This window comes from Trifolium pratense, linkage group LG1 (assembly GCF_020283565.1).
Source record: "Trifolium pratense cultivar HEN17-A07 linkage group LG1, ARS_RC_1.1, whole genome shotgun sequence".
Classification (NCBI taxonomy): domain Eukaryota; kingdom Viridiplantae; phylum Streptophyta; class Magnoliopsida; order Fabales; family Fabaceae; genus Trifolium; species Trifolium pratense.
Window position 1 is genome coordinate 48,890,272 of NC_060059.1, and position 15,420 is coordinate 48,905,691.

Here is a 15,420-nt window from a genome sequence, read left to right on the forward strand (position 1 = left end):
AAAAATTGAAAAATAGAGATATTAATTTAAATTTTATAACAAATTAAATATAATTCTCTTACAATGGTAATTTTATTATTTACATATAAGTTATATTATATATTTATTTAGTTTATCTAACATATATAATTGAGTTATTTATTCGATCATGATTCATATAAAACTTTTAACTTGTTTATTTGCTATGATTTTTATTTAAAACTCTATAAAATTATTTATTACTTATTTAAATTTTTTATTTATAAAATTTAAAGTATTACAAAGTAATTTAAACAAAAAATAATTGTTTTACAAGGTATGTATAAAAAAAACATGATATGATAATTATCATGTGTGCACCAAACACATGATAGGATAACTGTTATTATGTTTATATAATATCATATTTTTATCTTGTTTTATATCCTATTATGTCACTATCATATTTTGCGCATCAAACGGACCCTTAAGGCATTAGGCTAATGTGTCACCTATTTTATAAATCTAACATTTTTCTCATTTATAATCGATGTGGGACCTGACTACTCACACTTGAAACCCAACAGTTTTCCCCCAAGTATGAATTTCCACATCCTATAATTGATCCAATATCAGGATCTACTCTCACTCCTCCACCAAGCTGAATTGCAGCTTTGATAATACTTGTCAGGAGTCTGAGGAAATGCTTCAAAATCACAACAAAGAAACTTGATATCAAATAATAATCTTTGTGAAAAACTTTAAACTATATTAATTATATTTAAAATGGAGGGAATATTAAACGAATCTGAATGAAAGTTGGGATCACATAGCTGTCAAAAATCCAGAAATGGAATATGGGTGCTCTCTGAAATCTGAACATCCACTACATGTATAAGTATAACATAACATATATACGTTTTTTTTTATACTAACATATATACGTATTTATCCTCTCAACTTTTTCACTTATACCTGAATTTTCCATTGACTATACGAAGAAATCAGAAAGTAGGGTCACCTAGAAATTTATTAACACACCCATATTTTAATTCATTTTGTTTTCTAGCTCCATTTTGGACCACCATGAAAATGACAATCCTTTTATCTTGTGTCTTCATACTGAGATAAATGGTGGTTTCTTCACTGTACATTGAAAATGATGAGATGCTCTTGTCACATGAAAAATGAAGAAGACTCTAGCAATATACGTAGATTAATGTTATTGTACTATGCTTAAAGTTTTATGAACCACTGACAAATACACAAGAAACACAAATTAGTACACACCGTTAATATGAGATGTTAGTGTTAGACATTACATTAACATGCACATCTCTCAATTGTAAAAAAATTAAGAGAGTAACGTGGAATCTTAAGCCATTAAATTTAGTTAAAAAGAAAAAGATTGAAATTTTGAAATTTTTTTAAAAAAAATGGAGTAAAGTTAATTAAGGATTTGAGATGTAAAAATTGAGAAAAATTGAGAGAAATATTTTTTGAGAGAATTCATTCCTATCGAACTAGACACACTTTCGAGTGTTGGACAACAAACGTACTAGGCACATTTTTGATTTTATTGGATTTCAAATGTGAGTGGTTAAGTATCACATCAACTATGAATTAGAAGAATGTTAAATATATATGACTTATAAATGAGGTGACCTATAAATTTATAAAGCCCAAAAAAAAAACTTCGGATAAAGAACTGACGTTTTCTTCTCTTATGGTTCTGAATCATTGTCTTGTTTCTTCTTATGCTCTCCCAGAATCTTCAACTGTAAAATATAAAAATTCATAATTGTTGAATTTCAAGTGTGAATATTTAAATCTCACATTGAATATGGATGAGAAAAATATTCAATATATAAGAGAGATTATTTATATACCTAAAACATTAGGATTTTAAGTGGAAATGTAGCATCTTCCACTCTTATAATTCTGAAACATTGTTATGTTGAATAGTCGATCTCAGGCTTTGTTTGGACAGACACATAAGCTAGCTTGTAGCTTATAAGTTCACTTGGCTTAAAAAGATCCGTTTGGTAACAATTTTTTAAAAAAAGCTTATAGATTGTTTTACTAGTTTATAACTTATTTTCAAACACTATTTCAAGTAGTTTCTGAGCTTATAACTTATCATTTTTTCTTTCAACTTTACATTTGTCATCTTACTTAAAAATAAAATATTAATTAAATATATCTTTTTTATGTCACTCCATACTTTTTTTTTTGACTAAATATGTCACTCCATACTTATAAACTAAAAATTAACGTATAAGATATTTGTTATGAATTCATCCGCTGTAAGCTAATTTATCAGTTATCCGCTATGTTTTAGCGAAGGTGAATACATACTAGTAGATAAGATAAGTAAACGGGTGGGTCCCCGTGAAGGTGCTCATAAGTAGTGGACATTTCGGAATCTCCACGTGACTCAAACTCAAATTTCCTTTTAACCAGCTTTATTTATATGCAAAGTTTTCATTACATTCTTTAGTTACATATGTTTCCTAAATTTATTTTCCTTTGATTCCTCTCTAGCAAAGCTATCTCCAATGAAGCATCAAATTCTCTTACTTTTCTCTCTTCTCATTCTTTCTTCTTTTTTTGCTTCTGCTCGCCTCCTTGTACCACAAAAAGGTTCAAAACATTGTAATTGTTATTTTTCGGTTTTGAAAAATCGTTTTTGAAAATAATAGCAACTGTGAATTTATCGGCCGAGTCGCGGTTCGATACGCTCTCTTTAAGACGTTTCACGGCACTACCCAAGTTGTGCAAGGTAGACTATCAACCGTGAAGTCCCCAGGATAAAACAGCCAATTCAAGCGAAATACCGTTAACTACTGCACTGTAGAAAACGGTCAGAAAAACACCTCCGATGGTTACTACGAACCAGTCTAGATTGATATGCAAATATCAATTCGAAGTGGTAAACCACTTTCTCTGAAACAACAAGAAAAATTAATTTGAAGTAAGAATAATATTGAGAGAGAGAAGAGAGAGTTGCAGTTTTTTTGAACCTTAAAATTAATTGTGAGAACTGATGTGTATTTATAGGGAAAGAATGCAACTGATGTGGAGCAAGAAGTGGGAGAGAATCAGGGCCAGCACATCAAAAACGTGGCCATGATTTCAGGAATCTCAGTTATGACTGAGTTCAAAGTAATAACGGTAACAATTCCGTTTGACTTGACATTCAGCACACAAAACATGTGCGCATTGAAACGGTAAGCACACTTAGTGAAAATTAATTTTTAATTAATTTTTTTCACTTCTGAGTATTAAAAATTAAGATATCACCAAGCCCAAGCCCAAGCCCAAGCCCAAGCCCAGGCCCAGGCCCGGCCCGGCCCGAACCGAACCGAACCGAGCCGAGCCGAGCCGGCCGGACGGACGGACGGCGGCGGCGGCGCGCGCGCGCGCGTGTGATATTCGACATTGTGTGCGGTCTCCCTTTCTTACAAAAGTGGGTACCCCAAGGGCACACCCTTGGTTGCCACTTTGTGGTATATAAACACTACTAAAGGTAGTGACCCATCCAATGTGGGACTTAAAAGTGAACTTTTTCAAATTCACACCTTTAGTTCTTCCACTTGTGTTTACATCTATGCCAAGTTCATCATACAAGTAGCTAAGTTGCTAACTTGTTCAACAATGTTCCAACAATCCCCCACTTGAATTTTAAAAAAGTTGTTTCAGAAGTAACGATAAACGTTTCTTTAAGATTATGCATAAGCAAAGGTGACGCTTGTCTTGAACCTTTACATAGCGAGTAAGAGCCCGATTTAACAAGAGTGACGCTTGTCTTGAACTCTATCTCAGATTTTTCTCAAACCCGCACATAACCTTTTCCTAAGGTGTTTTCTCAGCCCGTGCATTTCTGGCCCTGCACGTATATCCCAGTTTCATGAACGTTCTAGGAGTTCGCCCCATAAACTCCATAGGAACCGGCCTCAGTTCCACATTCATATAGGTGAGTCTATCTAAAGTACCCCTGAAGTGTGGTACTCCTCTGACACAGAGAATAGATTTCATTAAGAGTTTTATTAACTCATCCTTTTTCACTTCAGGATACATGCTTCTTATACTTGCATGTTCATTCCCTATTACTCATGACTTGTTGTTTACCCATTGAAACCTAATTCTTGGGATCTCCAGTCTTTTAGGTTGGGTTACCATCATAAGTAATTCACAGTAGGCATTAGTCCCATCTTAACAGATGTATTGTAGACTTTCTCTCTAGCTAGTCCTTTCGTCAAAGGATCGGCTAAGTTATCATCAGTGCGTACATGATCCACTCTAACAGCACCTTTAGTGAGCAAGTCTCTCACGGTGCTGTGCTTTCGTCTTATTTGACGTCTTTTACCGTTGTAATAACGGTTCTCAATTTTTGCGATAGCCGCGGTACTATCACAATGGATCAACACAGCTGGCATTGGCTTTTCCCATAGGGGAATCTCGGATAGCAAGCATCTCAACCAGCTTGCTTCTTCACTAGCAGTTGCTAGTGCTATCATCTCAGACTCCATAGTGGACTGTGCCAAGATGGTCTGTTTCTTAGACTTCCATGATACAGCTCCTCCGGCTATACTAAAAATGAAGCCACTCGTTGCTTTGGAATCATCTGACAAGGTGTTCCAATCAGCATCACTGTACCCTTCAAGTACAGCAGGAAATCTCAGATAATGTAATCCGAGGTTCATGGTCTTTTTAAGATATCCCATGACTCTATTTATAGCTTCCCAGTGCTCATTACCAGGTCTACTGGTAAACCGGCAAAGCTGTCCCACGGCATATGCAATGTCGGGTCTAGTGCAATCAGTGACATATCTAAGACTGCCAATGACGCTCGCATACTCAGACTGTCTAATACTATCACCAGTGTTCTTAAATAATTTTACACTGGCGTCACAAGGAGTATTCGCAGTTTTACAGTCGAAGTATCCATACTTCTTTAGAACCTTTTCCACATAGTGAGATTGGTCTAAGGAAATCCCTTTTTCAGAACGAGTGATTTTGATTCCTAGAATCACACTCGCTTCACCAAGGTCTTTCATATCAAAGTTGTTGCACAACAGTGATTTCACAGCATTCACAGCAGAAAGGTTTGATCCAAAGATGAGCATGTCGTCCACATAGAGACATATCATAGTGCAAATGTTGTTATCTGACTTGTAATAAATACATTTGTCACTTTCGTTGAGTTTAAACCCATTTGATACCATTAAATTATCAAACTTTTCATGCCATTGCTTCGGTGCTTGCTTGAGACCATAAAGAGATTTTTCTAATTTACAGACCTTAGTTTCTTGGCCATGTACTACAAACCCTTCAGGTTGTTCCATATAGATTTCTTCTTCCAAGTCACCATTTAAAAAAGCAGTTTTAACATCCATTTGATGTACTTCTAAGTTATAAATCGCAGCAATTGAAATAAGTACTCGAATGGATGTAATTCTCGTGACAGGAGAAAAAGTGTCGAAGAAATCTATATTTTCTCTTTGTCTAAAACCCTTGGCTACAAGGCGAGCCTTGTATTTATCAACAGTACCATCAGGTTTTAGTTTCTTTTTCAAAATCCATTTACAACCAATTGGTTTGCAGCCTGGTGGCAAGTCTACTAAGTGCCATGTCTTGTTGGATTCAAGAGAATCCATCTCATCATTTATAGCTTCTTGCCAAAGATCAGCATCCATCGATGACAAGGCTTCTTGAAGATTTGTAGGATCTTCATCTAATGTATAGGCCGCATAGTCTGGCCCATAATCTTTAGCAACTCTTACTCGTTTACTCCTTCGGAGTTCTGTTTCTACTTCATCATTGCTATCCATATTTGGTATCACAGGAATGTGATTCTGTTTAGGAATATTACTCTGTTCGGTGCCCCCACTATTTCTCGATTTGAAGGGAAATTTATTTTCATAGAAATCTGCGTCAACAGATTCTATGACCACTTTTGCATTCAGGTCGTAAAACCTATATGCTTTACTGTTTGCAGCATAACCAATGAATACACATTCATAGGCTCTACTAGCAAGTTTAACTCGCTTCGGATCCGGTATACGGACATATGCTAGACATCCCCAAGTTCTCAAATAAGACAAGTTTGGTTGCCTTTTCTTTAATGTCTCATATGGAGAGATCATTTCTTTAGACTTGGGGACTCTATTCAATACAAAGCAAACAGTCAAAATAATTTCCCCCCACCAATGGGCAGCGGCACCAGAGTTCAACATAATAGCAACGACAAGTTCAGTAAGAGTCCTATTCTTTCTTTCTGCTTTACCATTCATTTCAGGGGAATATGGTGCAGTCGTTTCATGTATAATTCCATGTTGTTTATAAAATTCATTAAATAAACTAGAATTATATTCAGTTCCCCTATCACTTCGAAATCTTTTGATTTTCGTATTAAGTTGATTTTCAACTTCGTTAACAAACACTTTAAACATATCAAATGCATCACTTTTATTCTTCATTAAATAAACAAATGTATAGTCAGAACAATCATCTATAAAAGTGATAAAATAGCGTTTGTTATTTCTAGTTAAAGTTCCATCTAATTCACATATATCAGAATGTATAAGTTCCATAGGTTCAGATTGTCTAATTACTGATTTATGTGAGCTTTTAGTAATTTTAGCTTGACTGCAAAATTGACATTTTTCTACATTATCAAAATTTAATTTTGGAATTAATCCTAAGTGACTTAAATTTGAAATAGAGCGAATATTAACATGACATAGTCTAGAATGCCAAACATTAAAATCACACAAGGAATAAACGGAAGTAGAAATTTTATTCAAATTCAAATCAACATTCAATTTAAACATGCCATCAGTGGCGTACCCTTTCCCAATAAAAGTACCATTCTTAGTGATGGTATACAAGTCTGCCCCAATAGTCTGACTAAACCCAGCCTTATTCAAAAGAAAACCAGAAACAAGATTCTTTTTCATCTCAGGAACATGTAAAACTTCTTTCAGAATCAGAGTCTTTCCTGAGGTGAAATTCAGCTGAACTTCTCCAACACCAGCAACATCAGAAGTGTGGGCATTGCCCATCTGCACTTTCTTGTTCTCAGCACTCGTGTATGTTTTAAACATAGCACGTTCGTAACAGACATGGCGAGTGGCGCCAGTATCTATCCACCATCCATCAGTTACACCGACCATGTTAATTTCGGTGATCATAGCAGTATATGCTTCATCAGTAGCATTTACCTGAGCATTCAAAGCAGCAGGTCTAGGCCTTTTCTTGCCTCTACATTTTCTTGCTACATGACCTGGTTTCCAGCAATTGAAACAGAGGAATTCACCAGATTCATTCACAGGAGGAGGTGGAGGCTGTTGCTGCCTTACAGATGGGGCCCTAGGTGGGTTCCCATTCTTAATCCGGTTTTGATTGCGGTTCTGATTCTTAAGAGGTTTGCCCGTAGGCTTCAGAGCCGCACCGAATTTCTTTTTGTTGTTGGAGACAACTAGAATTTTTTCTTCTTCTTTCTGATCTTGTTTTCGAGCCTCTTCTTCAATGCGAAGACGAGTAATCAGACTCTCGATGGAAAATTCTTTTGTTTTGTGACGAAGCTGATTTTTAAAATCTTTCCAACCAGGGGGCAGCTTGTCTATTATTACAGCAATCTGAAATTGTTCATCTAAAGGCATACCTTCTGTTATTATCTCATGAGCTATTTTCTGGAGTTCATGAGACTGCACCTCTACAGACCTTTCATCCACCATCTGGTACTTCAGGTACCGACTCACAGCATATTTTTTCACACCAGCCTCTTCAGTATCATATTTCTTTGACAATGCTTCCCAAACATCACGAGCAGTACTGTATGTTCTATAGTAATCATACAGGTCATCTTCCAGTCCATTAATTATGTAGTTTTTGCAAACATAATCATGACTGATCCAAATTTGTTTTTCCTTTTCAGCTTGCAAAGCCTGGGCTCTTATCTGGTCTGTGTCACTATCTTTTTCACCAGACACAGATTTTTCACCGTTGGTAACCGTTTGGTCCTTTGTTCCTGAACCAGAAGCAGCAGGGATTTCAGGAACAACAGGAATAGGCTCTTTCAGAACGTAGGCACATTTTTTCAAAGTTAGAAAGAAAAACATTTTTTGTTGCCAACGTTTGAAATGAAGACCTTCAAAAATAAACGGTTTCTCAGTGTTACCAACAGCAGAATTACCGATAACTTCTTCAGTTGCCATGATAGTTTGAAACGTCTTAAAATTGTTATTTTTCGGTTTTGAAAAATCGTTTTTGAAAATAATAGCAACTGTGAATTTATCGGCCGAGTCGCGGTTCGATACGCTCTCTTTAAGACGTTTCACGGCACTACCCAAGTTGTGCAAGGTAGACTATCAACCGTGAAGTCCCCAGGATAAAACAGCCAATTCAAGCGAAATACCGTTAACTACTGCACTGTAGAAAACGGTCAGAAAAACACCTCCGATGGTTACTACGAACCAGTCTAGATTGATATGCAAATATCAATTCGAAGTGGTAAACCACTTTCTCTGAAACAACAAGAAAAATTAATTTGAAGTAAGAATAATATTGAGAGAGAGAAGAGAGAGTTGCAGTTTTTTTGAACCTTAAAATTAATTGTGAGAACTGATGTGTATTTATAGGGAAAGAATGCAACTGATGTGGAGCAAGAAGTGGGAGAGAATCAGGGCCAGCACATCAAAAACGTGGCCATGATTTCAGGAATCTCAGTTATGACTGAGTTCAAAGTAATAACGGTAACAATTCCGTTTGACTTGACATTCAGCACACAAAACATGTGCGCATTGAAACGGTAAGCACACTTAGTGAAAATTAAAAATTACCAAGCCCAAGCCCGAACCGAGCCGGCCGGACGGCGGCGCGCGCGCGTGTGATATTCGACATTGTGTGCGGTCTCCCTTTCTTACAAAAGTGGGTACCCCAAGGGCACACCCTTGGTTGCCACTTTGTGGTATATAAACACTACTAAAGGTAGTGACCCATCCAATGTGGGACTTAAAAGTGAACTTTTTCAAATTCACACCTTTAGTTCTTCCACTTGTGTTTACATCTATGCCAAGTTCATCATACAAGTAGCTAAGTTGCTAACTTGTTCAACAATGTTCCAACAGTAATTAACTACATTGTATTACGATATTTATTTATTTTTGAAGAATTGTGATATTTGTTTTTGTATTTGTTGTTTTGGTCACTTCATCTCCCCCCTGTAAACTAATTTTTGAGGATGGAACAAAACTTGAATTATGTAGGTGAAAAGGAATTAAAGATCATTGGCAACACTATTGCTCAATCATCCGCAGAAATGAAACAAGATATGGAAGAAGTAAGAATATTCATAATATTTTCATCCTTCATATCTATCTACATTTTACTTTTTTTCATTTATGCAAGTTCAAATTCAGATGGGAACAATTTAATTTTTTACAAATTTTTCTTTACTTTTTTGCCGATTTTTTTTTTGACATTAGCCTTCTGATTTTAAGGAGAAGGGGGCCGATAATCTAGAGAGTTCAGCTGCGAGATTAGGAAAGTCTGGCAAAAAATTATTTTCGTTAGTAATGAACTCGAGTTCTTCCGATGGATCCGTCTTAGAGAAGCTTATTATCTACTTGAGTCTAATGTCATGATTTAGCCGAATTTTAGATTATCAGAGTTCCTTAAACTAAAAATCGAAGGGTTAAGAAAAAAAAAAAAAAAAAACCCTTCTACACAGATTAAAAGCCAAAGTGAAATATTTTATTTTTACTCTGATTAGCTTTAGTTTATATGTTTTTTTTTTTCGTTATCTCTTCTAATTTGATTAAATTTTGTGTAGCTGATGGGAATAGAGGAGTGTTATGAAAATGAGGAAGAATGCTCTAGAAGAAGGATAATTGCAGAGGCCCACTTGGATTATATCTACACCCAACACCATAAGCCTTGAATCAATCTAATGTGCTGTTCACCTTAGTTCAAATGCAGTGTTACAATTGAACATATGAGTCCCTAATGTATAAAATAAAGTATTAAATCCAATAATTATACATGAAAGGTGTATCCATGTTCTGTCCTTCAGTTGTGAAGGTTGTTTAATATGTAAATGGTTCAATTTTATTAGGGTGATACCTAGTTATATACTGTAACTGTAAGTGAATGGAATGATTTCTGGGTCTTAACTCTCTTCTGCATAATTTTTTGACAAAAAAAGAGCTTACAGATAATAATCCGACATCGGGTCTGGATTGACCATCTGACTTGGAATAGTTATATTCAAATGTTAATCACAATTCTATTAAAATTATATGATAATGTTCTTGATTTTCAAAAGTTCGAGTCTAATGATAAAAGATGTGTTTAGAGACAAAATATATTCGGTTTACATTTTTTTTGGTATTAATTTTGCTTTTTTTCCCCCCCAAATACCCACAAGGTTACATATAAAATTAAAAATGTTCTATTAAATTTTAAAAAACAATTGAGTAATTTTTTTAGTAGTAACAAATTAAATCATTAAATTTGGTAACGTTGTAAAGCGATAGTTTAAAGTCCTATCACGGTTCTCTACCAATGGAGGGCCTATCACTGTCAATTAGGGACTAGTTTTGACATGGGGACTGACTTATGAAACAAGGTTGCTGGAAGGAATAGTTTCACGTTGTTCGTGTTTTGTTGATCGCGATTGTTACTGCCCTTGTTCTTTTAATTCGATTGATTGATCAAACCATGACACCCTTCCAATTACGGGCTTCAGTTCCTTTTGACTTGATATCTTCGACTCCTATCCTGTCGGAGATTAAGGAGCGGACACTCATAAAGCGATTCTCTTCATTGTTTTAAGAAGGGCAAACTAATGACAACCATGAAAATACAACGGAAGATGATGATATGAAAGATGGCATGATGGAGACAGAACGGAGAGAAGGAAGTAAATCATATAAAGATATGATGCTAGGGACTAAGAGTCACTAGTGCAGAAAGGGGATTCCACTACTGGTCAAACGGACTTTCCACTACTGGCCGTGGCCGTAGTGAATGCTGGCGTCGTTGTAAGTCCAGACTTTCCACGTCGGGTCTTTCAATACCCGTCGTGGTATGTATATTTCTTCTTTAATTATTATTTAAAATTATGGACTTTCCACGTTGGTTTTTCCAATTACCCGTAGTGGTATGTATGGGATTCCACGTCGGTTATAATGAATACCAGTAGTGGTATGTATGGAACATGATGAGGATGAAACGAGGAGAATATGAGTGAGGATGAAGGGAAAAACATAATGATAAAAGAAAAGATGGTGGAAAATTAAGAGTGTCCTGAATTTGTGTTGTCTAAGCATGAATAAAGGAGGATCCATTTGCCATTGAGAAGAGGGGTAATAGTTAAGTTATTGGGAAGAAGAATCGGTTTCAAAGCCCTGAATATCCGATTGAAGCAGATGTGGGTAAAGAAAGGCGTGATCAGCATCATCGATCTGAGTAATGACTATTTTCTAGTTATTTTTACTCATGAGGATGATCAATATGTTCCTCTTTTGCATGGACCTTGGTTCATATATGGTCACTATTTGAAAGTAAAAGAATGGAGTCCAAATTTTCAGCCGGCAAATGATGAGATCACCAATGTAGCAGTTTGGTTGAAGGTGTCTAGTCTTCTGACCAAACTAAGATGAGTGGGGAAAAGAAAAGCAAAGAGAACATGTTTCCCATTAATAAGAAAAAATTTAAAAAAACAAGTACTAGTATAAAGTGTTAATGTTTATGGTATATATGTAACAATATACAGTGATGTGTAAAAAAAGTGTTATAATATAATTTCTGATAATATCCTTATATATATTTACACAATTGTGTCATTTTTACCTCATGAATGAATGTTGCTTCATCAAGCAACGATACAATCCAGCATGGCAGACTCCAACAATTGAACCCTACAAATTTTGATATTTGCGTGCTACAAACTACAGATATAGTGAAAAATATACCGCCGGAGCCAGGGACGGACTTGGGCCCCTCCCTCCCTCTTGTTCATTGCCTTACAATACTAATAATATATGTGTAGTCATATTGAATAAAATGATTATACTCCCTCCTAACAATGATTAAGGAAATAAAAATGGAATGCACTACTTTTAAAATTATATTATCAATTTTTTGAAGGAAATTTTTTTTTGTCAGACTTTACTTATTTAACATTTAATATTATATTTTTCGGCCCCCTATCTCATCAATTTCTGGATCCGACCCTGGCTGGAGCTGAGCTGCCCTATATGTGTATTACAAATTTACATATGAATAGTATTAGATGCATGAAAAAGATTAAACTCTAAAAAAATTACAAATTTATTATCAAAAAAAAAATACAAACTTTTTTTTTTTTTTTTTTGACACAAAACTTATTTAATTTTGAAAAAATTTCTGAAGATTGAAATCCCAAGCCCAATCCACTTCAGTTTTTGAAGAGGCCCATCATTAACTAAACAAAAAAAAAGACACATTTTTTATAAGCAAAACCCTAAAAAATCATAACAAGAAGGTTTTTTGCCTTCTTCTTTTCTTCTTCATTGCAACACAGCACACACATACTCTGTTTGTGCAATGTCGGAATTCAGAACCGCCACGACAAGAAGGGGCAAAAAGGAGCTTCAAAAACGTGCTCCAAAACTCGTCAGTATCATCACTTTTTTCCTCTCTTTATTTCTCATTCATTTTTTTTAACGGTTGTTGTGTTTTTCTTGCAGATTGAATCTGGGAAGAAAACATTGGTGCTTCATGGGACCAAAACTAGTTCTGTTTTAAACGCTGTTTTGACTCAGATTTATCATCTGAAGAAGGAAAGTGCTGTTAAGTATAGCCGTAAGAATGATAAGATTAACCCTTTTGAAGCTGGTGGTGAAACCTCTTTGGAGTTTTTCTCCCAAAAAACTGATTGCAGTCTCTTTCTGGTAATTCCTGTTACTTTTATTCTCTTTTTGTTGTTTATTCATTCATTTTATTCGCTTCCTTTTTGCTTCCACTGAATTTTGTTTTTGTTTTAGTTTGTATGTTTGCTTCCGCGGTGACAAAAATTGATTTTGAGTGAATTGATTTGACTAAAATTGATTTGACTAAAATTTAATTGAAAGTAAAGTGGTTTATGTTTGGATACATTCGTATAAAAGTAAGTTAAACAATAAATTTGAGTTTAAAAATCAATTCTAGAATCACAGGTTACGATTTCTAGCTTCAAATAGAATAAATTGTGAAGGCAAAATCAATTCGTCTAGAATCAATTCTAGCTCCTCTGAAATTGAAACCAAACATACAATTTGTTTTTAAGTCTTCATTATTAAGTCATTAGAATTGCCGTTAGAATTGATTCGAGTTATTTGTGGTGGACATAAGCACTTGTGAGATTGTTTATGAGGGTTCATAATTTATTATGACATATCCATATGCTAGCTTTGAATGGTACTCCTAAAATGGTGAGGTAACAGTACCGGTATGTGTGAAGAAACTTCCCTTAAAACAGGTTGAAGTTTCTTTCTGGTAATTCCTGTTACTGTTTTTCTCTTGTCACAAGTTGTTTGAGTCCTAAGAGCATACATACTCTATGATGATCTGATTACCTTTTGCTTCTACTAAATTTTGTCTTGGTTAGATTTTAAGGCATTGAAATCACTTTAATTAAGCTTTTCTGACATGTATCATGTAAGTATTATGTATAAGCTATTTCTATAACAAAAGTCAAACAATTTTCATATAAGCATAAGTTGTTTTTATAAGATATCTTATAGAGCTATGAAAGTAATTTGCAAACAACTTATGGACATGTCAATAGTGTTATATGGCAATAGATAAGATCAAATAGGCCTTTAATATTAAATTATCTTCTTTCTTGTGTATGAGAAATACATAGGTTTTACTTGCTTTCACCAGTTCTAAGCACATGTGTTTATAAAGTTAAAATTTTGAACTGTGCTGTTAAACTATTTATATTTGGTGATGTTTTTTGTGATGGTAGATCAGGGGTAACTTTAGTTGTATTTCGATTGTGCTAGTATTGCCTGAAACTTGTGATGCATGGTCATTTTTTAATTATAAAAAAATGTGCCGGATTACAATTAACATCTCGATATGGGGATTTGTCCTCCTTTCCTCTTTAAATTAATTGAGTTTCTTATATCACATGTAGTTAGAGCTCCAAATGTTGCATGGGAAGTTATTTTGTAATGATTGATGCTTCTTGTATTTTGCAGTATGGATCTCACTCAAAGAAGCGACCTAATAACCTTGTTATTGGGAGAACATATGATCACCATGTCTATGATCTGGTAGAAGTTGGGATTGAAAATTTTAGACCCATGGAGTCATTTGTGTATGATAAAAAATTAGCTCCAAAGGAAGGTTCAAAGCCTTTTATGGCTTTCATTGGAGAAGGGTTTGAGTCTATTATTGGACTAAAACATTTGAAGGAAGTTCTACTCGATCTTTTTCGCGGAGAGGTTTGTCTTTGCTTTTCTTTCTCTTTCACATTCTTTTGTTGCCAGCTGGAATATGTTAATTGAAGTGATGCACATGATTCATGCAGGTCGTTGAGAATTTAAATCTTGCCGGAGTGGACCATGCATATGTATGTACTGCCCTTTCTTCAACTAAGGTGTTTTTTACACACTGTGCACTGCGGTTGAAAAAATCAGGCACAGTTGTACCAAAAATGGAATTGGTAGAAGTTGGCCCTTCCATGGATATGGTTATTCGCCGGCATCGTCCTCCTAATGAAAGTGTGAGAAAGGAAGCCATGAGATCATCAAAAGACAACCCAAAGAAAAAGGTTGACAAAATCTCCAAATCTTTTTTGGTTTATCTGTTAATGTAAAATGAAGTTGCATGTCTAAATTGTGTTCTTGTTCTGTTGCTTATAGGAGAAGAATGTCAAAAAGGATCCCCTACAAGGAAAGATCGGAAATGTTTATATTCCAGATCAGAAGGTATGAGCGACTATTTCCATTCTTTGCATAAACTGTTTAGTTAGTTCATTCAACTAAGTTCATTGTTTGTGTTTATGATAACGATTTATAATTGTTCAGATTGGAGAAATGGCTTTGCCCAATAAATCGAAAGGAGTGAAGAGGGAACGCCGAGAAGCCAGGCAGAATCATTGGAGTGATGAGCATGCATCAAAAAAGAAGAAGGAAGAAGATTCTTAAAATATTATACATTACATATGTTGTCTTTCGATGTCTTTTGATTATGAAGTGATCTAGGTGGCTTGAATATTCTTCATTTCACACCTATACAGGGAGGTATTTTTGTCGCCATTTAGTTGTAAGCTAAAGCTATAGTTTGCACTGCCTATTTCCGATAGTTGTTTTTCTGTATTTCTTAAATGTGCCACCAGAAAATTTGGATATGTTTTCAAACTGACCTAGTAGTATTGGATCATAACACCATTAACGCCGTTTTCTGCTGTTTTATTTAGCGCAA

At 35.0% G+C, this 15,420-nt stretch overlaps 2 protein-coding genes across 3 annotated transcripts; both read left to right on the top strand.

Annotated features, from left to right (window-relative positions):
* Positions 1–2,444: 2,444 nt before the first annotated feature.
* LOC123904189 (putative phytosulfokines 6) lies at positions 2,445–10,093 on the top strand. Of its 2 annotated transcripts, none has more exons than XM_045953881.1 (3): positions 2,445–2,613; positions 9,231–9,304; positions 9,797–10,093. In XM_045953881.1, the coding sequence occupies exons 1-3, from the start codon at positions 2,517–2,519 to the stop codon at positions 9,902–9,904; spliced, it is 279 nt and encodes a 92-aa protein (XP_045809837.1). In that variant the 5' UTR covers positions 2,445–2,516; the 3' UTR covers positions 9,905–10,093. The 2 variants fall into 2 exon arrangements, with proteins under 2 accessions (XP_045809837.1, XP_045809840.1); XM_045953884.1 differs by having other exon boundaries at positions 2,446–2,601.
* Positions 10,094–12,475: 2,382 nt separating this feature from the next.
* On the top strand, positions 12,476–15,393 carry LOC123904202 (ribosome production factor 2 homolog). Its single transcript, XM_045953893.1, has 6 exons — positions 12,476–12,621; positions 12,696–12,899; positions 14,193–14,438; positions 14,525–14,767; positions 14,859–14,924; positions 15,024–15,393. The coding sequence occupies exons 1-6, from the start codon at positions 12,553–12,555 to the stop codon at positions 15,141–15,143; spliced, it is 948 nt and encodes a 315-aa protein (XP_045809849.1). The 5' UTR covers positions 12,476–12,552; the 3' UTR covers positions 15,144–15,393.
* Positions 15,394–15,420: the final 27 nt, after the last annotated feature.

Coding starts and splice junctions, on each gene's coding strand:
- LOC123904189 (XM_045953881.1), top strand. CDS start 2,517: ATGAAGCATCAAATTCTCTTACTTTTCTCTCTTCTCATTCTTTCTTCT. Junction 2,614..9,230: donor ACAAAAAGGTTCAAAACATT/GTAATTGTTATT, acceptor TGAATTATGTAG/GTGAAAAGGAATTAAAGATC. Junction 9,305..9,796: donor TGAAACAAGATATGGAAGAA/GTAAGAATATTC, acceptor AATTTTGTGTAG/CTGATGGGAATAGAGGAGTG.
- LOC123904202 (XM_045953893.1), top strand. CDS start 12,553: ATGTCGGAATTCAGAACCGCCACGACAAGAAGGGGCAAAAAGGAGCTT. Junction 12,622..12,695: donor AAAAACGTGCTCCAAAACTC/GTCAGTATCATC, acceptor TTTTTCTTGCAG/ATTGAATCTGGGAAGAAAAC. Junction 14,439..14,524: donor TCGATCTTTTTCGCGGAGAG/GTTTGTCTTTGC, acceptor TGATTCATGCAG/GTCGTTGAGAATTTAAATCT.